Genomic DNA, 19,501 nt, shown 5'->3' on the forward strand with positions numbered 1-19,501 from the left:
GACTAGGAATTCCAAAGCTTTGTACGTGGTTTTTGGGAGGCTGTGGAGTCTTTTCTTTGACAAACTTAGAAACAAGGGGAAATACATTGATGCAAATATATGACTTACAGGTAATTAGAATGAAGGTGCTTATAGGAACTTAAGAGAGGCCAGGGTATTCTGGTACCTTTCTGTCTCTTTCTAGCCAAGAGGTAGAGAGAGAAAAGAGATTTCACGGACAAATCAGCATTTCCAGCTTCTCTCAAAAACCGGAACTGGCACTGTGCCCGCATCGCCTGCAGGAAGCCCCCCAGGACCAGGCCTGCTCTGTCTACTGGGTGGGGTCCTCATCCCCACGTGCCCACTCTGGGCCCACTTGACTCCTTTGGTGACCTGCCTGAGGCTGTGGCCCTTGTGTGGGCTATAGGGAGCTGTAGAGATTCAGAAACGGGATAGCGAAGGCTCTCAGATGGAACCAGGCAGAAGTTGGGGGTTGCCCTTTGCTTAACCCTTCCCCTACCCCCCACTTTGTAGGAGACAGTGTAATTGACTCAGCAGCAATGCAAGGCAGACAGGGCCATTGTCCAGAGGACTGACAGCGCTGCCCAGCAGCCTGGTCTCTCCACAGCAGGCAAGCTGGAGCGGTGGCAGCAGGTGATGGGCCTGGCACCAGCTTTGTCCTCAGTGCACTGGAATCGACCCTGAGGCAGACCCTGGCACCAAGCTCAGCCCATCCCACATTCTACTCTCATAGCACAAGCGCCACAGGGCATCTCTCCCTCCTGCAGGGAGGCCCGGTCGTGCTGTGCCTCTGCCTTGGGAAGCCACACGGGCATTGAGCAGTTCTGGTGTCAGCGGACGAGCTGCAGCTTTTGATGCCATGTTGCTCCCCTTGGTGTTTTCTATTTTATTTTTTTAACTCTTAAAGATTTTAAAAGTCCTCATTTCTGGCATCTCTTGGAAAGTTGGAAGCTGTCTGACACCAGGCCCGTGTTCCTGCGTGCACTGGGCTGGAGCTGAGCAGGTGGGCGAGTGTGTGTCCATGTGCTCCGTGTTTTCTGTGCTGGCAGCCCTGAGGCCAGCAGCGGACTCTCCATTCACTCCAGCTGCACACCTAGTGGCACCCAGGTTTGTGACGCCTGACTCAGAGCCAGAGCTGGGTGCAGGCCCAGGTGATGCCCAGGTTGACCGAGAGCCTGTGGGGAGGCTTAGAGGCTGGAGCAGCAGGTAGCAGGCAGGCAGGTGGCAGTGACCCTGGAGAGTCGGCCCACACCCTGCTCTTCCACTCCTGGCTGGGCTCCCAGGAGCCAGTCACTTTGCCTCTCTTTACCCCTCATCTCTGAAAATGTCACTTCACTTGTCTGTAAACATTAGGACTGTTACAAGACTTGAGTGTGATAATATATGTAGATAAAAATGTTTGGCATCACCCCTGGTGCAGGGGCCTGGTTGCCCTACATGTCCTGCTTACGTCCGGCTGCCTGACTCACAAGAACCTTCCGGTGCCCCAGCTTCCCCTCTCCCACTCCCCTACGGCCCTGTTTCCCTTCCCTGGAAACTTTCCTCCTCCTGCTTCTGCCCAGTGCTGCGCCCTTGGGATAATAGAGCGCAGGTCCTACCAGGGCTATTGGGAGCCACCCCTTGGCTAGGTAGTGCTGTCCTTGTGCCATCAAGCGTTTTAAAAAACTACCCTAGCCCAGGAAGGGTGGCTCACACCTGTAATCCCAGCACTTTGAGGGGCCAAGGTGGGTGGATTACCTGAGGTCAGGAGTTCGAGACCAGCCTGGCCAACATGGCAAAACCTTGTCTCTACTAAAAATACAAAAATTAGCTGGGCATGGTGGCACGCACCTGTGATCCCAGCTACTTGGGAGGCTGAGGCAAGAGAATCACTTGAACCCAGGAGGCCGAGGTTGCAGTGAGCTGAGGTCACGCCTCTGCACTCCAGCCTGGGTGACAGAGAGAGAGTCTGTCTCAAAAACAAAAAATAAAAAAAAACTACCCTGAGGCTACTCCAGCTGTCATCTGAGTCTTGGGACTTTGGTTTTTTTCCAAGGCAGATTTTGTGATTATATCAAGAATTTGTGTTTTAGGATCAATGACCTCCTATCCTACTGCATATCTTACTTAATTTGGCAGCTTTATCAGGTTGCCAGTTTCTTCACTAAGAAGCCATTGATGTGCCCCAGCACCTCAGCCCTTAAAAGACAGTTTGTCCTTGTTCTGTCCCCAGTGTGTTGGGTTCAGCTTGGCATCGAGTGTGAAAATCAGCCTTGACCTTTGCCATTTCTTAGAAGAAAGCACAGGATGCCTCCCCCTCACTCTTCTCCATTGCAAAGAATGTTCCCTAGATAAACATTTTCCTACACTGAGTGTTCAGAACCCCCAGATTGGAAATTGAATCTTACATCATTCAAAACTTACGTATTCCAATTTCTGATGAACAATAAAGATCCCTATGTTAAAAAAAAGTTTATTCCAAAATCGAGATAGAAAAATTAGACTATGAAGAAAGAATAAGAGGAAAAAACCTCGAACTGATTCTAATACGGAAAGAGTCACTTCTGAGGATGTCGCTGGGTGCAGGAAGAGGTTGGATGTTGATTAGTTGCTTCCTGTTTCTGCTTGAACCAAGTGTGAGGCAGAAGGCCCAGGGGCTCGAGGGTACAGTTGGGAAAGGCCTTCGAGTTGGGAAGGGCAAAGGGAGGCTCATCAGGACTTGCAAGGAGGGTACTGCTGGGGGTACGGGAGCCGTCTCCTCCTCCCGGCTCTCCACGGGTCCCTCCCATTCCCTCTGGAAAGCAACCAACCCTGCCATCGTCACCTCCCCCAAATGCCCCTGTTGAGACTGGATCAGCCCTGGAGGCGAAGGGACAGAACTTTCCCCACAGGCTTGAGTAGCTGCTCCTCTTTCCTTCTTTGTGTCTCCCAGAGAACAGTGCACACAGCTGGCTGAAAGTCATACGTGGAAGTTTCATTCTTCCACAAACAAGCACTTTCAAAAGGCGTCCTTAGTGAGCACTCTCTGGGCTTCAGTGAAGGTACCCCGGGGGGCCTCCGCCCCTGTCTGCTTTTGTGCATCCAGGCACTGGAGTTATGGGCTCTGTAAGATTGTTCCTGGACAGGAAGGAGCCAACCACTTTCTGCAGGAAACTGTCAGGACTGGGGGCATTTGTTGGTGTGCTTGTAAACATCTTTCACTGGGTGATATGAAACCTGCCTGCCTGCCTACCTCTCAGAATGTGAAGGAGGTGATGGAGGAGACAGTCTGTGTAAGAGCTTAAAGACAGTCACATTTCGCTGTGCCCTTTGCCCTCGGGTTGGCTGGGGCCAGACCCCTGCTACCCTGGGGGTACGGTCCAGCCAGATCATACAGTCCCCTAAGAGCCCTCCTTGTGCCAGTCCCTCCGCACCTTCATTTTCTGACACCACATCTCCGATTGCAGATTGCTGGATCTTTCCAATGAAGGGTTTACAAACTGGGAATTCATGACTGTCCACTGTTGGGGAGAAAAGGCTGAAGGGCAGTGGACCTTGGAAATCCAAGACCTGCCATCCCAGGTCCGCAACCCGGAGAAGCAAGGTCAGTGGCTCTTGGGACTCTCATGACAGCTTTTGTATCTCAACCCTCTTTTTACCTCTGGGCCTTATTTAACCATGGAGTCTCTGATAATTCTTTGTTTTGTTTTGTAGAGGTAGAATTCCCATAACAGAAAATTCACCATTTTAATTATTTTTAAGTGTACAGCTCAGTGGCTTTTAGTACGTTCACAATGTTGTGTAACCGTCACCACTATCTAATTCCGGAATGTTTTCATCCCCACAAAAAGAAACCCCATACCCATGAAGCAGTCGCTCCCCATTCCCTCCTCCCCTCCCAGCTCCTGGCAATCTCTAATCCACTTACCGTTTCTTTGGATTTGCCTCTCCTGGACATTTCGTATGAATGAAATAATACAACACCTGGCCTTTTGTGTCTGGCTTCTTTCAGTTAGCATGATGTTTTCAGAGTTTTTCCATATTGTAGTATGCATCGAAACTTCATTACTTTTATGGCTGAACAATATTCCATTGTACGGATTGATCACATTTTGTTTATTCACCTGTGATGGACATTTGGGTTGTTTCTACCTTTTAGCTCTTACAAATAGTACGGCTATGAGGATTCACGTACAAGTTTTTATGCGGACCTATGTTTTTGTTTCTCGTGGGCATATACCTAGGTCTGGAATTGTCAGGTCGCATGGTAACTCCATGTTGAACGTCTTGAGGAACAGCCAAACTGTCTTCCACACTGGCTGCGTCCGTTCACATTCCTGCCGGCGCATATGAGAGGTCCGCCTCCTTCACATTCTCGTTAACACTTAATAGTCTCTGCTTTTTAAAAATGATAAGCATTCTAGTAGGTGTGAAGTGGTATCTGTGGTTCATCAATTGCATGATGGTGCACCTTGATGCATAAAAGTTTTTAATTCTGATGAAATTCAGTTTATTTTTTCTCCTGTTGCTTGTGCTCTTGGTGTCATACTTGAGAAACCATTGCCTAACCCAAGGTCACAGAGATTTACTCCTGTATTTCCTTTTAAGAGTGTTATAGCTCTTACATGTAGGTCTTTGATCCATTTTGAATTATTTTTTGTATATGGTGTGAAGTAGGGGTCCAAACTCATTCTTTTGTACCCTCTTGTTCCAGCACCACTTGTTGAAAAATACACTCTTTACCCGTTGGGTGATCTTGAGACTCCTGTTGCAAATCAACAGACCACAGAAGAGAGGTTCATTTCCGCACTCTCGATTCTGTTCCATTGGTCTATATATCTATCCTGGGGTCAGTACCACATTGTTTTGATCACTGTAGCTTTGTAGTAAGTTTTGAAATCAGAAAGTGCGAGTCCTCCAACTTGGTGGTTCCTTCTCAAGATTGTTTTGGCTTTTTCGAGTCCCATGTAATTCCGTATGAATTTTAAGATAAGCTTGTACATTTCTTTTTAAAAGGTAGTCGGAATTTTGATAGAGATTGGATATGTAGATCATTTCGGGGAATATTTCCACATTAACAATATTAGGTCTTCCAGTCCATAAACGTGGGATATTTTTCTGTTTATTTAGCTCTTCTTTAATTTTGTTTAGCAGTGTTTTTCGTAGTGTTGAGTATGTAAATCTTTCACCTCCTTGGTGAAAGTTGTTCCTAAGTATTTTATTATTTTTATGCTATTGCAAATGGAATGGTTTTCTTAATTTTTCTTTTGGATTGTTTATTTCTCCAGTAATTCTTGTACCCTTTTTAATCCCTTTTACTTAATGATCAATCATTTATTTAACCAATCTTTATTAAGTACCAAACTCTGATCTAGGTAATGGGGTTACAACCAGGAAAGAAAACTGGAATAATCAGCACATCTTATTTTGTAGTTACCCACAAAGGTCTATAAATGCTGTCTTTGTTCTCTGGGTTGAATGCATAGTAACGTTTACAGAATGTGCTGGGATCTTGCTTTTCTATGGGCGAGTTTCCTCAAGGTTTGCTTTCACTGTTCTGTCATTCCTTGTGCCGTTTTCTATGAAGATGCAGTCTGCTTCTTGGTCACCCTAGGAGTGCATGAGAACCTTCCCCTGCCCTGGTTCTTTTCCAGTTCTCCATAAACAATCCAAAAGCAAAATTAAGAAAACCATTCCATTTGGAATAGCACAGATTTAGGAGAAAAGAAGAGTGTTGACTTGCCTTATGCAGAAAATTGACTTTAACTCATCAAGTCATCTACAGGGATCTGGGACCTCCCCCAGTTGTATTCTTTCTGGTTTTAAAATAGTAAGTAACTATTTTAAGAAAGTGTTGGCTGGGCGCAGTGGCTCACGCCTGTAATCCCAGCACTTTGGGAGGCCAAGGCAGGTGGATCACGAGGTCAGGAGATCGAGACCATCCTGGCTAACATGGTGAAACCCCATCTCTACTAAAAATCCCCCCCAAAAAAAATTAGCCGGGCATGGTGGCAGGCACCTGTAGTCCCAGCTCTTAGGGAGCCTGAGGCAGGAGAATGGCTTGAACCCACGAGGCGGAGCTTACAGTGAGCCGAGATCGCACCACTGCACTTCAGCCTGAGTGACAGAGTGAGACTCTGTCTCAAAAAAAAAAAAAAAAAAAAAAAAAACGTGTTATTACAAATCCTAAACATACAAAAATGTAAAATTTTAAATGACCTGAAATTTACGCATTTTAAAAGTGGAAGCTCCTAAATTCTTTCTTTTAAAAGCCCCAAAGTGTATTGGCCTAGTATTAAAACTCGAGGTCGACGACTCATGCCAGCTGCATCCTCAAGCATTCACTGCTTCGTGGGCACAAGGCAGAGTTCTCATGCCAGCCTGCCTGGCCTGCTTGCCTGGGAGGCTGGTGCTGTATGCAGGAGAGCACGTGCAGGCTGGGGCTACTGCTCTTGTGTGCTCATGACAAAGCCCTGGGAACTAGGCACACCATTCGCCACCCTAGACCTGTGATCTTTACTCTGTATCATGAGCCGAATACAATGTGCCCTACCCATGTCCCAGGGCAGCTTCGAGGGGACAGTCAATCCCCCATGAAGCTGTGCTACTGCAGGCAGCCTTTCTCATGCATCTCATACATTCTTCTCTTTCCCCTTCCTGTTAGGCCAACATGCGTGCACTGATGCCTCTCCCCTGAGTCCACATCCCCTCCAGCCACCACCCACTTCTCTGCTCCCCTTTTTGGCAAAGCTGGCAGAACAAGCTGCCTGCTATGGCCGTCACCGCTCACTCCCAGCCCACTCCCATCCACTGCACAAAAAAACGGGGCTTGTCAGGGTCGCCCACCGTTTTCACACTGCCCAAGCCTATGGTCCCATCTCTGTCCTCCCCAGGTTGTTAAAGCCAGGGTCTATGGTTCTAACAAACTAAGCACCCTCTCTGGGGACCACAGGGTGCAGTGGTTAAGACTGTGGGCTCAGGAGCCCTTCTCCCTGGGGGTAGATGCTGGCTCTAACTCTTACAAATACCTGTGACCTTGGCAAGTCACTTAGCCTTTCGAGGCCTTGGTCGTCTTATCTAGAAAATGCAGATAGTACGCAAGTTACTGGGTTGCGGTGGGGATAGTACCCAAGTTACTGGGTTACGATGGAATGAAATCAGGTAAGACAGGCTGGGTACTGCCCAAGTTACTGGGTTGCGGTGGGATGAAACCAGGTAAGACAGGCTGGATACCCAGAGCAGGGCCTGGCACACAGCGATGTTGGCAGCTCACCCGCTCTGGAAGCGCCCTCTTGCACAGCTGCAGTGATGCCACACCTGGGGGGCCCTCTCCACCTCACAGGCTGCCCCTCGTGCATCTCATTGGCTGATCCTCTCGCACGCACCCCCGCACGTGCCCCTGGGTCCTCTGCTCTTTGTTCCCATCCAGGGATCTCATCCAGCCCCGTGACACTCAGCGCCTTGTACCTGCTGGTGGTGCCCAAAGCTGCCTCTCCCTGCCCGCGTGCACCCACACCTGCTCTGCAGCAGCCTCCTGCTTCTGGACATGGGTCTAACTGGCTCTGAGCTTGTGCACCTTTAGACAGAACTCCCAAACTGCCTCTTTCCTGCTTTCCACATTAAAGTAAATAGCTTTGAGCCGGGCGTGGTGGCTCATGCCTGTAATTCCAGCACTTTGGGAGGCCGAGGCAGGTGGATGACAAGGTCAGGAGATCAAGACCATCCTGGCTAACACGGTGAAACCCCATCTCTACTAAAAATACAAAAAGTTAGCCAGGCGTGGTGGTGGGTGCCTGTAGTCCCAGCTACTCGGGAGGCTGAGGGAGGAGAATGGCGTGAACCTGGAAGGTGGAGCTTGCAGTGAGCTGAGATTGTGCCACTGCACTCCAACCTGGACGACAGAGCAACACTCCATCTCAAAAAAAAAAAAAAAAAAAATAGCTTCACCTTGCACTCCATTGCTTGGCCAAATCCCAGGAGTGAACCTTTAATTCTTCTTTGTCTCCTTCACCATCTGCCTCCAGAATATATCTGAGTCTGCCCACTGCCTCAGTGCTGTTCCCCATCGTCTCTTACCTCCTCATTCCACTGGCCCCCCTGCCTCAACCCCTACTGACTAGAGCCACTCTCCCCCCAGCATCCAATGATCCTTTTAAAGTATATTTCAGATAATGATGCACCCCTGCTAACTTTCATGACCTCCCACAGCTCTTAGAGCAAAACCCAAATCTCTTAGCCTGACCTGCACATCCTGCTAGCACCTCTCCACCATGAATCATTTCCTGCGCGTCATCACTGACCTCCCTTCTGTTCCCCTAACATGCCTGGTCTTACCTCCATGGGGCCTTTGCACGTGCTGCTCCCTCCTTGGGGACAGCTGTCCCTAGGGCTTCCCATGGCTGCAGCACAGACCTGGCCTCATGGAGGGCTCTTATCTGAATGCCTGCGGTGGATGTCCTACCCACTCTCCCACCTCATACTCCTACAGAAACATAAAGGCAGGGGATGAGAATGGGGAGGAATAAAAATTTGCTGAGATTCTCATTCTACATTTAGTGGGAGGGGTGATGGATTATGTCTTACTCTTAGCACTGATAGAGACATATAAACTCAAATATCTTCTTATAATAGAGAGATAACCAAGATTTAAAACAGGATGCCAACCTTCCAGATCACTAGAGGGAAATAAGAGTGAAGAGAAATTGATCAATATGCCAAAAAAAAAAGAAAAAGAACTATAGGCAAATTTGAATAGGGATACAGAAGTCTTAAATAAAACATTAGGAAGTGAAATTCATCAGTTTATTCAAAGAATAATACTCCCCTCCAAGAACACAGCCTTCACTCAGCAGATACTTATTGAGTATTTACCAAGTTCTAAGCACTGGGGATGCACCAGTGAACAAAACAGATGCTAGGCTTATATTCTAGAAGGCAGAGGAGGCTGTGAAACAAGATTATCAGGCAGGAAGCTTTTGTCCATTAGATGATGAGAAGCTATAAAGAGAAAAATGAAGCAGGGCAGGGTGACAAGGGCATTTCAGGGTGTCCCGGGAAGGCCTCAGGGAAGGGACATTTGAGTAAAGCTCAAAGAAGATGAGGGGGTGAGCTCTGCAGACATCTGGGAAAAGGGCATTCCAAGCAAAGCGTTCAGGGGATGCTAAGGCCCCCGGGCAGGAGTGTGCCTGGTGTGTTCCAGGGGATGCTAAGGCCCCCGGGCAGGAGTGTGCCTGGTGTGTTCCAGGGGATGCTAAGGCCCCCGGGCAGGAGTGTGCCTGGTGTGTTCCAGGCACAGCAGAGAGGCCCCCGAGGCTGCAGGTGGCAGCGGGAAGAGGAGCAGAATAGGACAGGGGCAGGCATTGAGAGCATGGGGACCAGATCACACTGGGCTTCGTCAGCCCTCACAGGGACTTGGTTGGAAGCCACTGAGGGATTTTAGGCAGAGGAGAGAGGTGATCTGAACTTCTGTGTTAACAGGCTGACAGCTGGTCAGAGTAGATGGAAGTGAGGGTGGGAGAGGAACAAAGGCGGGGAAGCCAGTTAGAAGGTCATTGCAGTATCAGGTGAAGGTGACTCCGATGGGGTGGCATCAGTGGAGTATATGAAGCAGTCAGATTCTGAAAGCAGGGTCGAGAGATTTGTAGATAGATCAGATGTGGGCTGTGAGAGGAGACAGGGGGCATGGATGACTTCAGAGTTTTTGTCCTGCGCAGTAGAAGAATGGAGTCCCAGTTTCCTAGATCTGGAACATTGCAGGGGGAAAGATGCTGGCGAGAAGATCAGGAGCTTGGATTCGGGTGGGTTAAATCAAAGATACTTACACAAGTCCAGACGGAGATATGTACCTGGAGGTCAGAGGGAAGACTGGGCTAGAAATCCAAATTCGGATTAGGTATATTAAGTATCGTCAGCCTTTCAAGCTGTATGGGCAATGGAAGGAGATCTGTTTATGGAACAATGATTAACATGTTTGGAGCCTGTTGCGTGTAGGTGCTGAGTGAGCTTTAGGCTTGCAGTGGTGCACAGCACGGAACCGCATGCCCTGCACACCTGTGCACCTGCCACACTGCTTCCTGCCCAGCCAGATGCTGCCACATCAGCTCCCTGCTTGCTGCCTGCATGGCACTCAGCAGCTCTGGCCTTGGCCTTAGCACTGATGGGCTTGCCATCTGCAGCCTTCCTTCCTTCCGGTCCTGCTGGGCCCCGAGAGCCTCCTGCTGCATGGTGTATGATAGATGCACAATAGGTGTTGGCGGATTAATTAGTCCAGCTGGAACGCTCTGTAACCACCACATGACCAGATGCTCTGTGTGCTACAGAGGACACAGGATTAGTGGATACGAGAGGGTGGCCCCAAATTGAGTCTTGACACAGGCCGATCTCCACCCCTCAGCATGGGTAGAAACTGGATCTTTGCTTTCAGAAGGTTGAGACGGGTGCAGAATAAACACCTGGTGGTACCTTCCAGCTCTGACCTTCTGTGGCCTACTGGAATTTGGGGGGCGGGGACACATTCTCCTGTGTCATCACAGATTGTATGCACATTCCTGCAAGGGCATCTGGGGTCAGTTCATTCCGTGCAAGTTTTACCCTGTAGAGAGCTGCCACTCCTGAACATGGTCTTTGCCAGAAACAGCAAGTACAGGCATGCGTCCTGCCACAGCTGACGCACGGCAAGTCCTCCCTGCTGTGTGTGGGGAGGACGGGCTCCTTGCTGTTACCCACAGGCTCTGTGCCTCCTCCCCAAGCACAGTGGGAGCTAGCCTGGGATGCTGGGTCCCACCAGCATCTCTCCACAATGGAAATCCATGTGGCCCTCACATGGGACACTGCAGTTGCAACTGAGTCTCCCCAACCTGCCCTGCTCACTTCATTCCAGGGCCAGCCTCCGAGTGTGTTGTTCAGCATGGCGGCTGGATCCTCCCAGGGTGAGGGAAGGCAGTGATGGGGTGAGGGAAGGCAGTGATGGAGTGAGGCCAAAAGGGGTCAGAGGGGCTCAAACAAAGGCCAAGCGGCCCTTTCCAGGTTGGTGTATTGGCCCAGTGCTTTTGAGGTTGATCCAGGATAAGCCCTCTTCAGCCTCCAAATGAATGGTGCCTCTTCTGGCTGTTCCTGAAATGTCAAAATGGGAAGGTCTGCGTATCCTAGCAGACATGTCTCCAATGCATTTTGCAGAGGTCCTGCCATGTGCCAGATGCTATGCCAGTGCTCAGGGGCACAGAGAGGCTCCAAGACACAGTCCCAGCCCCTGAGAAGCCCACAGGCTAGTTGGGAACATTTTGGATTTCAGGAACCAATAGTACCATGCACAAGGACCCAAGGGCCACCAGTGACCCAGAGGAGTGCCCCACGTTCAGTGGAGCAAACAGGGATTTCCGGCTGAAAGAAACAAGGAAGGGCTTGTGAAGAAGGGTCTGCCTAAGGCCAAATTCTCAGGAGTTCCCCAGTGTCACTTCATGTTTTTATCTTAGTAGCACATAAAATACAGGCCATTAGGAGATGGCGACTGCCCTAAGGGTACGGCTGTCCTTTTCGTTTTGTAGAATGAAGTGCCAGGCAGTGCCCACATATGACCTGCCTTACTCCGCCTACCCCCAGGGGTAAGACTTCTTAGGGCTGGCCTTGCTCCCCAGGCCCTGGGAGGGACCACAGTGGGGCTCAGCAGCGACGAGCCAGGCTTCCCCACCCGATCCGCTGGGCAAGCGACAGGGATGTCAGGCCAAGGCAGTCCTCAGTGATGACCTGCCCTAACTCCCCTCCCTCCAGGGGCAGGTCTGGGCCCTTCCATGAGTGCAGAGCAGAGGTGGGAGCTTCCTGGCCAGGCCGACATGAGGAAAGAGCCTGCTGCCTCTGGGAAGATGCTCTGGTGCCCACAGAGGGCGTCGGTGTGGATGGGGGCCTGCAATGGACGGGCATTGAGGTGTGGAGGCGAGTCTGAGAGGATATCTGTCAACCCCCAGAGAGCCAGGAAGCACCCCCTAGGAGGAAGGGCGAAAGGATGCAGTAAGAACAGAGAACCGTGTCTACCCAGAGCTCACCAGGGCACTGCTTATGCTGTGCCCGTGGACCCGGGTCCCAGCGTAGGCGTTGTTCACAATAAGACCAACCCCCAGAGCATGCCTGCGAGGCCACACCAGGTGGGCAGGACAGCCGCTGGCCGGGGCTCCTCATCAGTGCATGGGTGGAGAGGGGAGCCCGGCCCTGCCTGCACACTGTGACGCTATTGTGTGTGCAGGGAGGCAGGACCAGCCCCAGCACTGAATGTTCAGGTCAACCCCATAGTGCCTGTTGGGGACCTCAGCCTGGGAAGGTGACAGAGATGACCTAGGTTGCCCTCTGGCTCCAAGATTCAGAGCTCTAGAGGTCAGGAAAATGCAGGGCTGGTCGGCATCGGTGGAGTCAGCTGCCTGTCGGCCTCGTCGATGCCAAGGTATGAACTGATCCCAAATGGGCAGGATCTTCCACTCCCTGGTTGTCTGGTGAAGGTGGCCTGTGAGTGCACAGTCACCACCAGCCTCAGTGCCAGGCACAGTGCAGCAGTCCTCACTTCTCTACAGGCATTCCAAGAACCTGTGCTTGGCGCAGGGTGCTTCGTTTCTGTGGTGTTCATTTCAATCTCCTTCAAATCTCTGCAAGTTAATTGCTTTAAAAAAAAAATGAACAGAAAAAAACTGCTCCAACGGTGCGCTGTGTAAAAGTGCTTTAAAATCTATGCTAAGACCCAGGGTTTATGAAGTAATTAAGTGATCTGACTGATATGCTAGCTCAAATAATACCTCCTGTCAGATTGAACGTGGCTTATGTAATTAGTTTTAAAACCATTTTTAAAAATTGAGTAGCAGATCGGTCGTCCATTTTCCTCTTCAGTTCCCAGGCCAAGGATCTGGGTCCTCCCAGGTCACTCTCTTCCAGGAGGCAATTTAGGAATGGAATCGAGTGTGAATCCTGCTTTGCAGTCTGTCAGCGTTTGCAGATATTAACAGCTCTTCATTTATTCCTGCATCCAGCACACATTTATTTATTTATTTATTTATTTATTTATTTATTTAGAGACAATCTCGCTCTGTTGCCCAGGCTGGAGTGCAACGGCGCGATCTCGGCTCACTGCAACCTCTGCCTCCCAGGTTTAAGCGATTCTTCTGCCTCAGCCTCCCAAGTAGGTGGGATTACAGGCATCTGCTACCACATCTGGCTAAATTTTTTTTTTTTTTGTATTTTTAGTAGAGACAGGGTTTTGCCATGTTGGCCAGGCTGGTCTTGAACTCCTGACCTCAGGTGATCTGCCCGTCTCGGCCTCCTAAGTGCTGCGATTACAGGGTGAACCACCGTGCCCGGCCCAGCACACCTTTATTGAACTCTACTTAGCTCCAGATTTGGAAACACTAGGACCTTGCCTCTGCAGTGCACAGTGTGGGTGTGGAAGAGGGGGCAGCTTCCACTGTGGGTGAGCTTGCTACTCCAGCCATTACGCACAGAGCCTGCAAGGCTACGAGACGGAGCTGGCGACAGTGCAGGCAGAGCCCGGGTGATGGCTCGTCCTGCACAACATCTGTCAGAGAAGTTTGGCTGCATTTTAGAGAGTTGCCATCCAAAGTGCCCAAGATTTTAAGTTTGGACCCAGAATGCAGAAAGTATCCATTCTCTGAGAAACGTGTATGCTTCATTCTCCCACATCAGACACCAGAGAGGCCTGGGGTTAGATCCTCCTGCCTCCGCTTTTCCTGTCCCCCGGCCTCTGCGCTGGGTCTCCTGTAAGATAGGGTTGTGCAGAAGTGAGACCCAGACCAAGTGACAAGAGAGGAGCCTTCCCAGCCCACCCTTCTTACCTCGGAGCCTACACTGGTGGTTGCACCTGAACGACAAGGCAGAGCCTGTGCATCTGCCAAGGTCAGGCCAGCCTTCCCACCCAGGGCCACATCCTGCTCGGGCCCCCTCAGGCACAGGAAGGTTCCTGCACCTCCTCATGACCTGGGGCCCCCATGGGCACGCCGGATGCACGTGAAGTGCTCTGCAGGAGTCGAGCTCGGCTTTGTCAGCACTAAGGGGCATCTGCATGGTGCTTCTCCTGTTCATGCAGCACACACTTACCTTGTCTGCACACCTGCCCCATGCCAGGCCTGCTGGGTAGGCATGCGGGTTAGGGGCGCTTCCTTGTTTTTCACCTCTTCCACCCCAAGAGCCCAGCTGAGGGCCCTGCAGGCAGTTCGGCCAGGGGTATGTACAGGGCCCAAACTTTACTGAGTTGGCCTAGCCCTCTCTTTGTAACCAGGAGCCTACCTAAGGTGCTGGGGCACCTCCCACAGTCTTCCCCTGCCAGGGAGAATCATGAGGCATCAATGTCTAAACAGAAAAAATAATCAGGCATGCTTTCCAATCTTCTCCCTATAATTGACACCATGTATCTTATTTCATGGTTCCAAAGGGTTTTACATACTTGGTATTCACATAGTAATAAATAGACTGTCTGAGACAATTGATGGCACTTTTAAAAATCCTGTGTCACTCTTGAACTCTGAGAATTCACTTTCTCCCTGATTAAAATTTCTCTTTTCTCTAATCTTTCATCTGTTTCCAAAAAAGCAGCAACCCCCGTGCTGTGTTTTTCCAGATTATTTCAACAGCATTATTTCCAGATTCCCACCAACCTAGGAAAGAAATCCAATTTATCAAAAGAACAAGAGAGGAATGGGATGATGATTAGCACCTGCGTGTTCTCCAGCAGGCACTGGGTGCTATTTTATCTCGCTGTTACAAATCAGTATAGAAACAGAGGTCTTAGAGTTAGATGATAATAAGGAATTAAAGTTTCGGGAAAAGTTATTCTTGCTAGTGATGCATGTTGTGGTATTTACAAATGAAGACATTACCACGATGCCTGTGATTTGTGCTTTAAACTATTCCAGAGGATGGGGATGGGGAGTGGGAGAGTAGGAAGGGGGTGGATGAAACCAGATGGAGAAAAGGTTGGGGATTCTTGGGACTGTGTGATGGGGCATGGGCACTCGTTGTACTGTTTTCTCCATTTTATGTTTGAGAATTTCCATTATGCAAAGTGTTTTTAAAAGCACATGTATGGGAAACATTTCTTCCGAAGAGGTCAGAATGCAAGACTATCTAAGAGATTTAGATGGCAGAATTAAATAGAACAATGTAGAGATTTCATTGCTTTATAGCAAATACACTTCAGTTCTTCACTTGTGAGGAGTAAATGCTCAGTGTGCCGTGGGACACGTAGAGACAGGGATTTTACACTTTGTTTAAGGTGTAAAAAGACACGTAGTTTCTTTTATGTTTGACTGAAGGTGCTCTAGACAGTTACTGGACGTGCGTATGGGAGTGTGTGCTTGGGTGTATATATGTGTGTATGTGTGGGGGAGAGTAGTGTGTAGAAGTATGTATGTGTGTATATGTGGGCATTGGGCACATGTGTGTACATGTACATGTGTCTGTGTGTGTGTGCACGTGGGTATGTGGGTGTGTGTATGTGTGTGGTGCATATTGGCTTGTGCTTACTTTTCAAGACCCAGCGTAGCACAAGGTTGAGCTCTAGAGCTGCCTGCTTCTCAGATCCATCCTCCACCACCGGCCACTGCGGACCTCGGCAGACCATTTCCATGCTCTGAGCCCCCAACCTGTCCTCTGCTCAGGGATGGTGGGAGGGTGAAAGGAAACAGTGCCCAAGGAGTGCTGAGCCTTACCAGGATGGACATGATTCTCTTATTGTGAGTGTTTAGATTCTCCTTTTGTGGAAGAAGAAGCTGAGTCCAAGCTCCTCCACCCAGAGCCTGACTGAGCTCACCTGCCTGGAAGGGGCAGAGCCTGGCGTCAGGGCCGTCTTCCAAGCTCAGGGCCACCTTCACCTCATCCCAACCTGGTGAGGTCTCCAGGCCCCTCCAAGGCAGCACAGGCAGCTCGTAGTTGATCTGATCTCTTTAGCCCTGTGGCCAGTGGTTTTCATGTGTCTGGCTTTAGGATATTTCTGGTTAGATTTTTTTGTTTGAAGTGTTTTAATTAGAAGATAAAAATTAAATGAAATATTAAAAGCTGGGAGCCTCTGCTGGGTGCCGGCCAGGGTCGGGGTGCTGAGGAGGTTGCTCCCGAGAGGCTGCCTCACTTGGCTGGAATCCAAGAGAGCAGCAGGGCTTCTGAGAACTTGCCTTGACCCGTCCACAAGAGCAGGGGTCCCCATCCCACCTACCGCTCCATGGTCCATGGCCTGTTAGGGACTAGACCACACAGCAGGAGGCGAGCGGCCAGCAAGCACATCATGTGTGTCTGCAGCTGCTCCCTATCACTCCCATTCCTGCCTGAACTCTACCTCCTGTCAGATCAGCAGCAGTGTTAGATTCTCATAGGAGTGCGAACCCCATTGTGAACTGCGCGGGCGAGGGATCTAGGGTGCACACTCCTTATGAGAATCTAACGCCTGATGATCTGTCACTGTCTCCCATCACCCCCATATGGGACCGTCTAGTTGCAGGAAAACAAGCTCAGGGCTCCCACTGATTCTACATTATGACCAGTTGTATAGTTATTTCCTTATGTATTGCAATGTAATAATAATAGAAATAAAGTACACAATGATTGTCATGTGCTTGAATCACCCCGAAACCATCCCCACTGCTCCCCACAGATCCCCAGCTGTGGAAAAATTGTCTTCCAATAAACTGATTCCTTGTGCTGAAAAGGTTGGGAACCACTGCAATAGAACATTTGAAATGCAATAGGTACTTGGAGTAGTTGCTTGATTTTTAAGGGTTTTTCCTATGGACTGTGTTCCTCAATGGGAGGATTCAGTATCATTGAGATATCTCTTCTTCACAAAGAAGGGATAGCCATCACTTTAACACAGTCCCCATCAACATCGCAACAAAATTAAAGGAATGCAAGGAAAACCTATTCTGAAAGAATGGACACAGATAATAGCTAGAGAAATTCTGAAAAAATGAATGCAGGTATTTAACTGTGTTTTAACTATAATAAAATGATGTGGCATTGGTGCTAGAACAGACCGATCAAGGGAACCGTATGGATAGTCCATTAGTAAAGCCACAGAGATATGCTAAGGGTAACATTTTAAACTGGTGGGAAAAGACTGAAGTGTTGAATAAGAGTTATTGATAATTGGCCAACCATTTGGAAAGAAAATAATTATCTTAATGCATACACATAAAATTAGAAATTTCTGTCTGGCAGAAAACATCATAAAATTAGAAAAATATTCCTGTAATCCCAGCACTTTGGGAGGCCAAGGCAGGCAGATCACGAGGTCAGGAGATCCAAGACCATCCTAACACGGTGAAACCCCATGTCTACTAAAAATACAAAAAATTAGCCAGGCATGGTGGCAGCCGCCTGTAGTCCCAGCTACTCAGGAGGCTGAGGCAGGAGAACGGCGTGAACCCAGGAGGCAAAGCTTGCAGCGAGCTGAGATCGCACCCCCGTACTCCAGCCTGGGCGACAGAGTGAGACCCCATCTCTAAAATTTAAAAAAAAGAAATTAGAAAAATATTTATAAAATGTTTTGGACAAACTCAAGTGATTCACAGATGGCCTTTTCACTTCTCTCCAGCCCATGGGTTGGAAAACTTTTTCTGTAAAGGGTCAGATAGTAAATGTTTGAGGTTTTCAGGTCCCTGAGACAACTACTCAACTCTGCCATTATAGTGTAAAATAGCCATGGAAATTGTGTAAATGAGTGGCCGTGCTGTGTTCTGACCTCACTTTATAAAATAGGCGGTAGGTTCTGGCCTTAGTTTGCTGTCCCCCACTCTGCCCTGTTTACATGTTCAGTTGAATTGAGTCTTCTGTTTTATGGTAGTTAAGAGGGCTGTTTATTTGGCTGTTATCTGAGGCATCCCATCCTGTCCCCATTTTCCCACCACCCATGAAGCTATATTGTCCTGCTTGCTGGTAAATATTTAACAACTAGTGCTCTGGGGGAAACTGTATATAGATATTGGTATATCACATAAGTTCATTATAAATTTTACTGGTATAAAGGATGTGTAGCCAACAATTTACAAATAATAAAATATACACTGCTTGTATTATAAATTCCATTTAGCCAATTCCAATTGATTCTCAGAGACTGCTTTCATTGACTTTTGCCAACTTCTTGTTGCATAACCAACCGATGGTTGCAATGCATGAACAGTTGTCTTTCCAGCATAAATATTGGGTAATATTTTTGCCACAGAAACAACAAAGACATATGTCAGAACTTCATTCACTTACCAGTGATGGGAACAACTTCCTTGCTAAATTGGAAAATAATTTTCAAATACTGAAAGAATATCTCTTCAGTTTTGCGTGCTGTTCACAGTGTACGAAACACTCTTAAGTTATCCCTGCATTATTAATGCGTCTAGAAAATCAGCAGTAAACCCAGCCCTTGTTTGTAGCATTTGTCGATTTCCATATGGGAATATTCCCGCCATGGCCAATTTCAAGCTGCTCACGTGACATCACTGAAGATGGGTTGGTAAAAGAGGGGTCCAGTAGCCACCATGAGATAGTGCTTCCCCTGTGGAGACAGAACAGATGTAAGTAACCCCAAAGCATAGATAATGACAAAATATAGTGAGATCATGAGGAAGGGGTAATTTGTGAATAATCATTACCTTTGTTTTTAATATAATTTATTCAGTTGTAAGCTTCTATAATTTCATTTTTAATAAAGACGGTGTTTAACAACCAGCTCACAAAGTTTCTGAAAGTGTTAACCGTCAGTTCCATTAAGCCAGTGCTGGTTGGCTCCAGTGCACCACTGCGTATTGGGAACTGAATGGGTAGAGGGCTGTCTTTTGGGATGAGGACACTTTAAGTGGAGCGTATTCATTGCAGGACCAAGGCTCAGACAAAGTGCACTGCTCCCCACCCGTCCCAGCTCCTCTTTACCCTTGTGCAGCCAGCCCCTCTGAGTAGAGCCTTGGGCCTTCCCCCAGGACCATACCTCACAACCAGGCGTTCTTTTTTCACTGGCCTCATTCTTCCCAGGGCCCACTCAGAGGCCCCCAGGTCTAATTGCCATTGGTTTAACTGCTGTTTAATAAATCAAACTATTTTTCTGACTAAATCTTGCTAATCAGTAAATAGTGATCATCTGAATTCTCCATATGCTAAACAGTCATTTTTCCAAGGGGTAAAATTAAAGTAATATTTGGCATAAAAAATTCTAATACACAGGTAGACACTTTTATCTCTAATAACTCTAGAGGTTAGATGATCACAGAGTGCTATACTGTGTTATGGCCTTAATATGTAGAGTGCTTACAGATCACTAAGAAATATTTAAATAATATCACTAAATAGGCCAAAAGCCTGAAAAGCAATTCATAAAGAAAACATACAAATAACCAGTAAACACAAGATATTCAACATTTGTAGTATCCAGATATAAACTAAAGGCCAGGTATGTTGTCTTACACCAATAATCCCAGCACTTTGAGAGGCCGAGGTGGGTGGATCAGGAAGTCAGGAGTTGGAGACCAGTCTGGCCAACATGGTGAAACCCCATCTCTATAAAAATACAAAAATTAGC

The 19,501-nt window shown here is 48.4% G+C and overlaps 1 protein-coding gene across 3 annotated transcripts in view; it reads left to right on the forward strand.

Moving 5' to 3' along the window:
- The window catches only part of PCSK6 (proprotein convertase subtilisin/kexin type 6), a 189,225-nt gene that overhangs the window by 122,110 nt on the left and 47,614 nt on the right, over positions 1 to 19,501 (forward strand). For all 3 annotated transcript variants that reach the window (XM_030815089.1, XM_030815090.1, XM_030815088.1), the window contains exon 13: positions 3,426 to 3,562. In XM_030815089.1, the coding sequence (XP_030670949.1) occupies positions 3,426 to 3,562 (137 nt within the window). The remainder of the gene's footprint in view (positions 1 to 3,425; positions 3,563 to 19,501) is intronic.

Source organism: Nomascus leucogenys, chromosome 6 (assembly GCF_006542625.1).
Source record: "Nomascus leucogenys isolate Asia chromosome 6, Asia_NLE_v1, whole genome shotgun sequence".
NCBI lineage: Eukaryota > Metazoa > Chordata > Mammalia > Primates > Hylobatidae > Nomascus > Nomascus leucogenys.